Source organism: Juglans regia, chromosome 6 (genome assembly GCF_001411555.2).
Source record: "Juglans regia cultivar Chandler chromosome 6, Walnut 2.0, whole genome shotgun sequence".
In the NCBI taxonomy this organism is placed as follows: Eukaryota; Viridiplantae; Streptophyta; class Magnoliopsida; order Fagales; family Juglandaceae; genus Juglans; species Juglans regia.
In genome coordinates, this window is record NC_049906.1 from 25247686 (window position 1) to 25261559 (window position 13874).

The 13874-nt window shown below is 35.1% G+C and overlaps 1 protein-coding gene across 1 annotated transcript; it reads left to right on the forward strand.

The window, feature by feature from the left end:
- Nucleotides 1-12695: 12695 nt before the first annotated feature.
- On the forward strand, nucleotides 12696-13613 carry LOC109019104 (basic leucine zipper 43-like). Its single transcript, XM_019001321.2, has one exon. The coding sequence runs from the start codon at nucleotides 12716-12718 to the stop codon at nucleotides 13334-13336; it is 621 nt and encodes a 206-aa protein (XP_018856866.1). The 5' UTR covers nucleotides 12696-12715; the 3' UTR covers nucleotides 13337-13613.
- The last annotated feature ends 261 nt before the right edge of the window (nucleotides 13614-13874 follow it).

Below are 13874 nucleotides of genomic sequence, written 5' to 3' on the forward strand. Positions count from 1 at the left end.
ATAACGAAAACGTAATAAACATAAAATTTTCATAAGAACTTTCATGCTAAACTTAAAATTCATGACTGTTCATGCTAATGCTTATTCTATGTATGACTGAATTATCTGAACTAACTGACTGATTTATCTTACTTATCTGACTGGCCAACACACTTAACCCTGTGTGTAAGGTTGTGCACCAGCCCCACATCCCGCTGCAGCAAGGGGAACTGCTGATAGTATTCTAGCATACTATGGTGGACCACGACTGAGTTCGTGGCTTGCACACCACCCTGAAACTGAACTGCATTGGTACCATGCATCTGAATGGCCATCTTATTAACTGATCTGAACTTATCTTACACTTGAAATTAAGATGGCTTGCGTGTCTTATACACATGAGATGCATGACATATTACATACATAAATCATAATTTCTGAGTTTAAACATGATGCGGAATGACATGATTGTATGCTATGCTGGATGACATGCTTGCATATGACATGAGCGGTTCATAAATAATGGCTATCAAAGAACTGGCTTGAATAATACATACATATAAGCTAACTGTGATGATCCTAATTTTATGATCAAATTTACTTACCTCGATGCGCTTCTTCTTGAATATCACGTCGTAACTCGTCACCTATACGCAATAATAACTATCACTAAATTTGTCTGAGAAATATAAGTACTAATATCCTACTTAATTAAATTCACAATCTAAAATATAGTCAGACAAATATTTTGTTTAACACTATAATCAATAAATTCTAGTATTTTAAATTACTTAAATACAAATAACATATTAAAACTTAGTAGAATACTTTAGCTATTTTAAAATAAGTCATAAAACTTCAATTCTTAAAATAAGTTTCCTTTCTTAACATAATTATTAACTCTTATAAGAAATCTAGTAAATATTAATATCATTTAAATATTCTTAACATATTTATCTATTTTCAACCTACAACTTTAATAGCATAATTATAACATCTACTAAAGTTGACAGTAAAATCTCGTTTAATAAAACATTCAAAATAATTTAAAAACTCTTACTGCTGAAAAATGATATATAATCTTTCAAATATAATTTAACTGTATGTATATATATATATATATATAAATCTAAAATAATTGGTGGAAACATTCGATTTAATAAAAGTAGACTCAATCATAATATTATTCAACACTCATAATTTATTCCTTAATTTAATTTTTAAAGTATAACATAACAATTTTATTAAAATCTGACTAAATAGATAATAGAATATTAAATGAACTATAAGCTCCATAATATACTTTTAAACACGTTTTAAAATTCCTTAAACAATTTTATTTAATAAAATGAGCATTTGACTAATATATTTATTTAATAAAATTAAACTCAACTTGAAATATTAAACTCAACTTTAATTAAAATGACATAATAATATTCATAATTAACATATACTTAAACGTAAGGTTATAAATATAATTATACTTAAAACCACTGCTTCAAGATACTAGATTAGAAAGGGCATACTTGTAATTTTCATCAACTAACACTTAGTAAACTGAAACCTAAAGCAAATACGTATATATTCTGCAGAAAAATAGAGAGCTCGGGAGAGAGAGGCGCGCGAAGCAAGGGCTCACCGAGAGATAAGCTGACGTGCGGCGGTTCTGGGTTGTTGGCGGGGGGTCACGGCGGCGCGACTGGGGGCTCGTCTGTGGTGGTGCGACGCCGAAGGAAGTGAACCATGCGGCAGTGTAACCGAGAGAGAGGGAGGAGCACGTGCTGAGCTGGGTGGCTGAGGGTCGTAGGCCAACCGGGATGGAGTAGGTGCCACGGGGAAGAGCTGGTCGGCGGTTTCTGGCACCGTGGGTGGTGCTCCGATGTCTTCTGGGGTGGACTCCGGCAAAACAGTGGTTCGGTTGCTCTGTTTCGGAAGTGCAAAACAGAGGTGCGTCCGATGTATTCTATGGTGGCCGGTGGTGGCTTCGGCGTGTTTTGGACAACGTGGAGTCACCGTGGATGATGGTTGGTGCCGTGTGAGTGCGAAGGGGGGTATCGGGTTTACGTGAATGGGTCCTCCTATGCACGGCATGCAAGTCAGCAAGGGTCGAAGAGATGCGGCTGGCCGTTGGCTTACAGTGGTGCGAAGTCTCTTCACCGTGGTGTGCATGGTCTGGACAGTGGAGTTGCCGCGGTGGTTCTGGTTCTATTGACAATTTTGGTTGCTGCCGTCAGTGCTTTGTTGAGGAGTAAAACAGGGCTGAAACGCGCATGCATGGGGAAAGGTTTGTCCATGGTTTGTAGTGTATCTAATAAGAGGCTTCGTGAGCTTTTATAGAGGAAAAACTATGGTAGGGTTTTCTCATACAAGTTCATCTCCTAATAGGATTCGAATTAATCAATTTAAGGGATAAGGATGAGTGTGAGGTTGTTGCTAACGGGTTGGGATAGGAAGAAAATGATATTTAAAGTTCAAACTAAAACTCTAGTAAAAAAATCTAATAATAATAATAATAATAATAATAATAATAATAACAATAATAATAATAATAACCTAATTATCAAACCTAATAAAATATCCGTGTAATTATCTCTAATAATATAGGATCGGGATGTTACAAACTCCCCTCCTTATAAAAATTCCGTCCTCGGAATTTGCTAATACCTCAAGCAACCTACATACTTGTCCATCACATTATTTCCATGTTTCTATTTTAGATCTTCGATCATTTAGTCGAGCCTATCAGTTCAAAATTTTAAACCTCAATTATTAAATCCTAAATCTCATATTTTTCTAATCCTTTTACTCGTGCACTTACTATCAATGATCACACGCTTTAGAAGTACCATACAAGCCTAAAGTGTATACCTCGACAATAAGATTGATAAAAACCTGTTGATAATATCCCTCAAATAAACTCTTTGCATAAAATGATAAATAAATCTCCTCATATAATAATAATCTCAAATAAAAAGCAATTTAAAATTCTCCAAAGTTCAAAGTCTATAAAATATCTCAATTCTAAAATTCTAAAAAATGAAATACCACAATGATCATGTGCCTATGGTTATGGGCCTACATCTCCAATTACAAACATAGCAACATCAATTACAAACATAGCAACATCAATTGTACTTCTTCTCCATCTATGAGTGTTTGTACTAGTTGTCAAATGAGCAAGTCTTGTAAACTCCCATTTGCCTCTAGTAATAATAAAATGACCACTCCTTTCTCTAAACTCCGTTGTGATCTATGGGGACCAGCCCCTGTGCCTTCTGGGGAAAAATACCGATTTTATGTTATATTTGTTTATGACTATACCAACTTTCTGTGGCTTATTCCCCTTCGACACAAATCAGAGTTCTTTGATGCTTTCAAACAGCTACATTCTTATGTCTAATGTCAGTTTGATGCTAAAATACAAACTTTGCAAAGCAATGAAGGGGGTGAATTTGCAAGCAGTTCATTTGCAATTTATCTCCAACAGCATGGTATTCAACATCAGTCTGCCCGCCCCAAGACCCCAGAACAAAATGACAAAGCTGAGAGCATGCATCGTAGCATCACAGAACTTGGCTTAGCCATGATGTTCCATGCAAAACTCCTGTCCCGTTTTTGGCTTGACTGCTTCTCTACTGTTGTTTTTCCTTAAACAGGTTGCCTTCAATCACTCTTGGTATGGATTCTCCCTACTCTAGGCTATATGGAAAGACACCTGACTATGGCATTTTTCAAGTTCTTGGCTCTCGGTGCTTTCCTTATCTTGGTGCACATCGTAGCAATAAATTGGAACCAAAATCTCTACCTTGTGTTTTTATTGGCTATAGTAGTAAACATAAAAGGGTACAAATGTTTATATCCGCCTACTGGTCGTGTCTATGTCTCAAGACACGTTGTGTTTGATGAATCCTTGCTGCCATGCTCAAAACCCACTGCTTTGTATGGCCATTCTTTTGTTGAGGGGGAGTTTAGCACTTTTGTTGAGTGTACTAATCTCATACCTCCTTCAGCTTTTGCATCTCCATCAAACTTATGTGACTTAACCTCAGTTTCTCTCAGCCTACCCTCTCAACCTGCTACTGCATCAGCCTCGTGTCATGAGCATACTCAATCTACTACTGAATCAGATTCAACTCCTAAGTCATCTCAACCTGATTCCTCCCCTACAGAACAAAATCAGCACAACATGATCACAAGAGCAAAAGCTGGAGTTCGCAAGCCAAATCCAAGGTATGCTAATCTGCATATCACTCATTCGATCCCATCTATCCCAAAGTCCATTAAATCTGCCAAAAGTCATCCAAAGTGGTATGCTACTATGGATGAAGAACTAGCAGCCCTGGCAGTAAATAAAGCATGGACGTTGGTTCCTCCACATCCTAAGATGAATATAGTAGGGTGTAAATGGGTCTACAAAGCTAAGCTACAGCCAAATGGTTCTGCTTTCTTGCATGGCTATCTCAGTACCCCTGTGTACATGAACCAACCTCCAAGCTATGTTGATCCAACCTATCCCTCCCATGTATGTCAACTCAGTCGAGCACTTTATGGTCTTAAGCAGGCTCCAAGGGCCTGGTTTGATCAACTCAATGACTTTCTCCTTCAAATGGGTTTTTTCTGTAGCACTACAAACCCCAGTTTGTTTATTTACCAGTCATCTTCTAGCATTTTAATTCTTCTTTTATATGTTGATGATATGGTGATTACAAGAGATAATAATCAGCAAATTAATGACTTCATCTCTCAGTTGGCTCAGCAATTTTCCATTAAGGATCTTGAACAACTTCATCACTTTCTTGGCTTTGAAGTCCACAAGTTTGGAAGTGATATGTTCTTATCTCAGCATCGGTATGCTTTGGATCTCCTCAAACGTGTAGACATGGCTAACTGTAAGCCAATTGCTACTCTAATGCCTTCTAAAGGACGTCTCAAATCAGCTACTGAAGTCCTGTTTTCTGATCCAACAATGTACCATACCTTAGTGGGTGACTTGCAATACTTGACATTCACTCGACCTGATCTCTCCAACAACGTCAATTATGCATGTCAATTTATGCAATCCCCGACCATTGCTCATTTTCAGCTTGTCAAACAAATACTTCAGTACATTCAGGGCACTACTCACTATGGCAAGTGCATTCTTGTTGCAAGCATGCTTGATCTCTATGCTTACTCAAACGCCGACTGGACAGGGTGCCCTTCAACTCACCGCTCAACCTCTGGTTTTTGCACCTTCTTAGGGAGTAATTGTGTTTCTTGGAGTGCTAAGAAACAAGCTACGGTAGCACGATCAAGCACTGAATCGGAGTATCGCTCCATGGCTACCACTACCGCTGAGCTCACGTGGCTTTCTTTCCTACTACGCGATCTTGGTGTCCCTCTACATACAACTCCTGCTCTCCATTGTGACAATCTCAGTGCTTTGTACATGACTGTTAACCCTATATTACATGGTCGAACAAAGCACGTCGAGCTTGATTACCACTATATTCGCCAGCGTGTTGCTCTTAGATCTTTGGAAACTCGGTTTGTCACTTCACCCAACCAACTGGCTTGACATCTTCACCAAACCGCTGCCTAAACCACTTTTCCAGAATTTCCGTATCAAACTTGGCCTTTGCCAAGATCCACGGCCATGTTTGAGGGGGAGTGATAATGTATCAGCACAAAATCAACCACATGATGAGAGGAAATATTATCACTATAGTATTATATACTATAATATATTATCACTATAGGAAATATTATAATGCTCCAATATATTATCACTATAGTAATATATACTATAATATATTATTATATATATTATATAATATAGTATATAGTATATTAAAACCAAAAAACCAAATCGAAACGGATAAAGCCGGAAGTACCAGTTTAGGGGGTAACCGGTGCGGAATTAGTTCTTAAAAATGTAAAACCGGTGTATACCGGTTTGGTCCCAAGTTTTGTCCAAAACCAGACCAAACCGAACCGGTTACACCCCTAATTAAGATTCTAAAAAATAAAATGAAATATCATAGCCACGCTTACTTGTGGATGTTGTGTCAGGCGATAAGCTTGTAAGGGCTATGGAACTAGTGAAACTTTTATCTATGGAAAAATCTATGAAGGGTGCAATCAAGCTTGTTACCGCACTGAAGCTTCCTAGCTTGGCTGAGCGGTTCAATGGCATATTGGAAGTAATCATTCATTGTCTGAAGGTGTGCAGCTCATTATTGGTCAACGGATCGTTTCAATCTTCATCTTATGCTTCGCTTATAACAGGAAATGTTGCTTAATGAAACTAAAGGGATGAAGCAAAAGTCTCTCCCAAACTCTGATGCACGCATGATGGCTGATATTACAGTCGGCAAAACCTTAACTTCTGCTGAAACTCGTAAAACATCAGAAACTGTAATTCCTTTGTTGTTAGGTGAGCTTGGAAAAGAATAGAAGATAGAGTAGGTAAAAAGTTCTGCGGAGTTGAGGAAGGCAGGGGAAAAGTCTCAAGTACAGCCGAATCGCTCATCTAATCCATTTGTAAAGTCATTAAACAAGCAGGAAATGACGAAACTAGGGGAAAATCAAGCACAATCTCACCGCCCATCAAATCCATTTATGAAGTCATCTATCAAGTGAAGTCCTTTTGTGTTTGACCCTTCTTATTAAGCCCAGAAGAGCGCAGTGACATTGAAGATAAAGATCAAACCATGTAATCGGGCTTAACCCCAGCTGGAATTTCCCACACCTGCAATTTTTCTTTCAGCCTCTATACGCGGGAGGAAGATTGTTACTAGGCACTATAAAACGGAGTACTGTGGAATGTGTTTTTTGTAGTTATGTATTTGAGAGATATAGGGATTTCATTCTGCCTCGGTACCCTAACAATTCATGGTCTCATTGTATCAGAACAAGCAATTAATCATATTGTATATAAATTCGAATGTAAGTGCAGTCACATTTTGAATTGTTATTTCTGTAAGAGCACTTGCATTGGTTTTTCTATGTGCATATGCAAAATCACATCTTTTAGAGATTGATTTTGTATATCAAGAAAGACTTCCACATTGAATTGTGTATTTTTTAATAAAATAATATTCTTTTTCCTAAAATTATTTTTTCTTGATATGCTTCAAATAAGCAATTATCAAATTATTTTTTCTTGATATTCTTCAAATAAACAATTATCAATTCCGATCGTCCTCTTTAGTTTCTTTAATTTGTTTGCATTGCTGTTGAAAGATAGAAAGGGTAGGAGAGAGAAAAAACAGTAAAATAATGTTTGAAGAGTAGACAGTATTTCTTTAATTAGCTATGTAAAATTTTGAAAATGCATAATTTAATGCAGACCAATTTAAGAAGATATTATGAAAATATAAAGACGAATATAAAGATGCATAAGCTATTACCAATGCTCTCTGGTAGTGTATGGAGTTAGAAAATTGATAAACTACTTAGATGATGAAAATGCTGGCTTCATTAGCCGCTACCCACTACCCAGACCTTGGCTCATGTCTCTGGTGAGTAATAGTAACCGCCATGATGGATGGAGCAAAAACAATGGTGGTGAAGGCCTAGTCGGTATCCCAACTTGGCATGATGATCAGGCTATCGCCGCCATGCCTCGGTGCTTATATCTTCGATGCTGTGAAGCCCCCCTTGTAGATAACAAAAAAAGAAGGGACGGTGGTCTTGTACAAGATCAAACGTCTTTTATATGATATTATATATAATATGAAGTGTCCATATTTCAAAGAGTCATATTGATGTTTATCTGAAATGGACCAAAGCAGCTAGCATGCGCAGCATCAGGATATGTTAAATTGAATGTTGATGGCAGTAGCTATGGTAATCCAAGCTCACCTGGATATGTTAGAAATGATGATGGCGTTTTTATTACAAAGTTCTCTCAGCTTTTTTACGAGGGAAGAAATTCTATAGTGCAAATGCATTCATTGTAGGAAGGGCTGAAACTATGTGAGAAATTAAGGCCCGGTTTGGATATAAAAAACCATTTCATCTCATCTCATCGTTACAACTTTTTTAAATTTTTACACAAAATATAATAAACAACTCAACTTTTTCAAATTTTAAAATAAAATTAATATTAAAAGATTATATTCTAACAATATTTTATTCAATTAATTTCAACAAAACATCTCATCTCATTTCATATTAATTGCGTAACCAAACGAAACCTGATTAAGAAATAGATAGAAACTGATTGGTGGAATGGGACAGGGATGATCCATTGGGTAATGAGGGATTATTGGGAGCAAATAAAGTTGGTTGCACAACTGTTTTCTTTGATCAGTTTGTGGATCGGTTGGCCAAGCAAGGTGCATGAGGAAGAAATGGGGAAAGCTAACATGCGTTGTAGTTTTTTATCGTTTGCATTCAAAACACATCTCATATCATCATTTCAACTTTTTCAAAATTTCACACAAAATATAATAAATAATTTAATTTTTTTAAATCTCAAAATAACTTTTCTAAATTTTCATACAAAATATAATAAATAATTCAATTTTTATTCTACTATTCACAAACCATCTTAACCCATCTCAACTCATCTCTGAATCCAAACCAATAAGTGTATTTTGAGAGCAAATAAAGCACATCTTCAAAGGTTTCGTTGCAAATGAATTTTAGATTTTTACGCATTCATAGGATGTTTTTCCAACACCTTGGTTTGTTACGACGATATTCCTCGGTAACAAGAGTGTTTTTAATAAAATTATGGAGTATTATTTCTTCTTTGTCAAAAAAAAAATTTGTGGTGAAGAATTTGTAGCATATTTGCTGAAGACTATAGAGGAGGATCATTATCTTTGCTGCAGCATTCACTTAGAGTTCTATCACTACCTTATTTGCAATTGAAAAATTATACTCATCATTTTTGCACTACACACTATACTTAATTTTTTAATTTTTTTTTTTACTAAATATGTAGTATATAAATAATGAGTAGAATAATTTAATTAAATTAGAAAGAATAAAACAAAAAATAATAAAAATAAGTATAATATATAATGTGAAGATAATGACTAGCAAAAATCTGAATAATGAAATGATTATTACTGTTCAATAAAAATGAATTTGCGGAAAGAAATGGACTAGACTTTGTGCCCTTATCGATTTATCGATTATAAGAAAAATTATGAACCTCTCTTATCTTAATCAGTAACTGACATGACATATATGATGGTTCGGGATGAGATAAAATATAAAATTTTCATCTCATTATTATATTTTTTTAAAATTTTTATATAAAATATAATAAATAATTTAATTTTTTTAAATTTTAAAATAATAATATTATTAAAAAATAATATTTAAACTTTCACTTAAAATAAAAAATTCTGAACTCACCTCCAAACCAGCCATCGAGGTTTCCTGATTCTTCGTGGTGGCTGACAGGATCGCCTCCGAATCATCTCCCCGCCTCCTCACAAAGCTCGTTCATTGGTATCCTCACTCTTCTGTTTTGCTCGTCCATAGTATTGGGCTTAGCCCAAACTCGACGGGCCGATCAGGTTCAGGCCTGGTTGCGAATTTGGGCCTGTACTCGCATTATTCCCAACAAACTTAGAAGCACCAATTCTACTCCCATTTCTAACCAACATGGGAATTTGCATTTTGAAATTTTCATTATATAGGAAAAAAATGGCATCCTAAATAAAAAAATAATTAATTAATTAATTATTCGGAAATTAATGATTCTGCAACCACCACGCATAATAAAGCAAATATCAAGTTTATTAACTCATTTTATATTTGGTAATGCAAAAATATAAATGCTATGGGAAAAAGGGAATGAGAAAAGGTTGCCTTCACTCTTAAGCTAACTATGTAAATGATCCCAAAAGGGAAAAAGGCAAAATCTAAACACCACTTTACATGTAAACACCCGCATCCACTATCAAGGTGGTGCAACCGCCATTTCCAAACATGGCACTGGATTTGCACAAAAAAATAAAACATCCTCTTCTTGCACATGATATTGCAAGCATTCCAACATCCTTTCAGCACAAGATGTATGGGATTTGAGCTTTGCTACTTCATCATCTCCACACACCAAATACTATATATTATTATTTTTTTCCTTTTTATTTTTCTTGAGTTTTTTTTTTTTTTTATTTAAATTATTGAATTCTTTTACTCATCATTCATCATTCACTTAGATTAGGACTGTTGGAAATTCTAGTCAGGATGTTAGGTAGATCGTATCGAATTTTAGATAAAGATAGACACAGTACTATACTCATCTTACGAGATTTAGTGAACTTTGTCAAAGAGGCTCACACACGAGCGTTACAAGGCTTATACATTATGTCTAGTCTATTTCGCTATAAATTATACCCAAATTTTAGGGTAGATATTATGACTGAACATTAATTCTTCTTGTTTGATCAGTAGTTATTTCGAAAATGATACCCAATTAACGTTTTTTAAGTTCTTATATATGTTGTAGATAGTGAAGTGTCTAGAGACATATACATTTCCGTAGAGCTATTAATGCATTGTCTGCCCCCTTTGTGAGTGATGTTAGGCTGCCGTATATCAGTGACAGCTGGACGTGTCATTTAGGTAAAATTCTTCTCTATTATTATTTTTTTTAATTTTTTAAATTTTAATATCTTTAATTTTTTTTTAAAATAAAAAAAATATGAATACACTAATAGTCAATTCATTAATCAATAAGAAAAAATTAAAAAAAAAATTTAAGTACATAAACGATCAAAATGAAAAGATATGGTAGCATTATTCATGTAATATATAAGAGCTTCCGAAGACAAAAGCCTTTTAACAATATTCATTGATTTCATCCTTCATAAAGAGCCACAAACACAAGAGAAGAAACTTGGAAGAAAAATATATGTTCTATGCATGGCGTCATTTAATTTGGATCCTAAATTGATACATCTTCTAATTTTTCTGCTTACCATCGATTGAAGTACCAAATATCACTAACATTTGAGTAATAGCCCTTGTGTACATAAAGAAAAAGGGGCAAACTCCTAGTACTTACGTTAATGAATGTCATTAATGGCAATCTTCAATACGTTTTAAGTACGACTTATACTATATACTATATTTTCATTTTATGTGCTATTAATATAGCCAGCACTGTCTATCAATTTTTTGATCAACTCCAGTTTCTCAAAATAATAAATTTATCGGTTTATAAATAATGCAACATTAATATAATGAGACGGATGTAGCGCAATATCTCATACTAATAATGATGAATGTATGTGGTATTTGAGATCCCGCATTATTTGGAAGAGAGAAGTTCTTGCTCTTGATAATAATGACCATGAGACTCTAATTATACCATTGATTAGTTCTTGGAATATGGGATCAGATGTGGTTTGCATCTCCCTTGAAGCGTTACATGCAAGATAATAATATAGTAATATAGTATTTTCTCTTAGCTACTTAATTAGAGACCTTGTAACCAAATGTATGTGTGAATTCATTTACCTGCCTAAAATAGTGGATCAAATTTGACACTAGTTGAACAAACTCCAAGACTTGGACATTTAATGAGAAGTATATATATCATTAAATTATCTTATTCTTTCTCATGGGTATCATTTGACATTTTGTTTTGACGCTAATGAATGAAGTTATAACTTGTTGAAATGCTTTCATATCATTGTCTTAGGAAACATCTTCGGCTAGATGAACATAAATTACAGGTTTTTAGAATAATGTTCATCCATATGAATACAAACATTGGTCAGAAAATAAAAAGAACAATCGTTTGGTTGGGGCCTTTATGCAGCAGTCTAAGTTCTAATCTAAGTTCTAATCCCAGTTTTAGTTGGATTAGTGTTGAGAAATAATCTCACATTGCATATGGATAAAGTCTTAGATATGTTTATAAGAAATGAGCAATCATCTCTTGGAGAACCGGTTTTTTGATATGAGTTATTTATAAATTTCTTCATAGTATCAGAGCCTGTCACAAGACAAATGGGGCCTATACTATTTACTCCGTGATAAGGACTAGAAAAAAATACTGGCCTATACGTGAAGAAGGTGTTGAGGAATAATTCAATATTGTCTGTAGATAAGGTCTTGGACATATTTATAAAGAATGAGCAATTATCTCTTAGAGAACCAGCTTTATGAGATGAGTTAAGCCCGTAAATTTCTTCAATTTGTTGGGTCTGAACTTGCATGGAGTATGGGAGCAATACAATTTGCTTTTCTTATGAATTGGTAGATTAATATGATGAAGAGGATTTTGTCACTTGAGTTTCTCCAACGTTGTGTTTGCAAAATCCTGTATAAAACGGTTGTCAAGAAAGCCTGTTAATGTAGGTATGCCTGCAAAGATTGAACTACATTGAACATGAGATAGCCAGAAACTTTCTATCTTTTTCTTTTTTTTCTCAAATGCATCTCTCTATCCTCACTTCATAAAGCAACTTTCTAAACACTACTTTTTTCTTTATTTCTGTCACGACTCCCACTTAAATAAATGACGAAATTTTTTTTTCATTAGTCACTATTTACCATCTCACACTCCACACCCTATGAAAAACACTCTTACACCCTATGAAAAAAAATAAAAATAAATTTCTACGTCATGTGTGAGGTGTGTGATGTGAACAGTTGCTGATTTGTAGCAACATAAATGACACACACACCCTAGTACTGCATAACATAGCTAAATTCCTTCTATAAAACCCCCCTCTTCCCTTGTAACTCTCTCTCTTCAATTCACCTGAAAATTTAAGCCATGGAATCAAATGAAAGCAAGGGATTCCATGATCTACCTCATGCAAATGTCCTTTTACATTTCCAGAGTCTTTCTCACACCCACAAACACAATCACATCTTGAGCCTCCTGAACATGCAGCCAGATGAAGCTGAACACCATAGCCTATCCCATGCAAGCCTATCTCGAAATCCAGAGTCCATACCATTTTTCTTCACTAGATTCTTCCCTGACTCTCAAACTCATGCCCCACTACAAAAATTATCCCCAAATGCATCATCTGATCTCAGTAATGACACCACTTCTGACAAAGCAAAAGACCTCCAACAAAGCATCATCAACGAGAGGAGGCTCAAAAGAATGATATCTAACAGAGATTCTGCTCGGAGATCGCGCCTGCGGAAAAAAAAGCAAATTGAAGGGCTCCAATATCAGGTTCAACAGGTCCAAATTAAGAATCAACAGCTCTCCCAAAAGCTTATCCAACTCTTCGAGTGCAACCAACAAATCCTCCAAGAGAATGCTCAGCTCAGGGAAAAAGTCTCTTCCCTTCAACTAGTCCTCACCGACGTGCTAACGCCTCTAGGCCGAAATGTGGAAGAGGACACTTGCAATGCAAATCGATCCACCACTGAAATTTGAGAAGAAAAATGGTCTGGAACATATATTCTATATCAGGTACAACATATAAATAGCCAAACAACAGCTTTGAAGGACATGATTTGGATCACCAACTTTTGTTGTGATGTTTGTGATCACTTTTAGATATATAGCCTAAAGATACCTTAGTGATTCTGAGAACATTAGTTGTCTGTGGTGTATATATATCTCCATTTTCTTGCTGCATATATAAACACTTCAGCAGTTATGTGGGAATGAATTATATATGATGTCTCTGCTATCCCTTTTGTCAACCCTATTTCGTCTTCATCAAAACATTTCTCGTCTGTCGACTCGGGTAAACGAATTATATATATATATATATATATATATATATATATACACATGTATATAATAAACAAGCATTTGTGACGATAACGACTATTTGCCACAAAAACAAACTCATTTTGACAGGAAATAATCATTTTCACTGGAAATAACTAATCACAAATAAACAATTTTCTTGTAACTTTAATCATCGAGGTGATTCCCGTGGAATCTTGATTAGGAAATAGAAGCA

What these genes read in the sequence shown, in the direction of transcription:
- LOC109019104 (XM_019001321.2), top strand. Translation starts at nt 12,716, where the DNA reads ATGGAATCAAATGAAAGCAAGGGATTCCATGATCTACCTCATGCAAAT.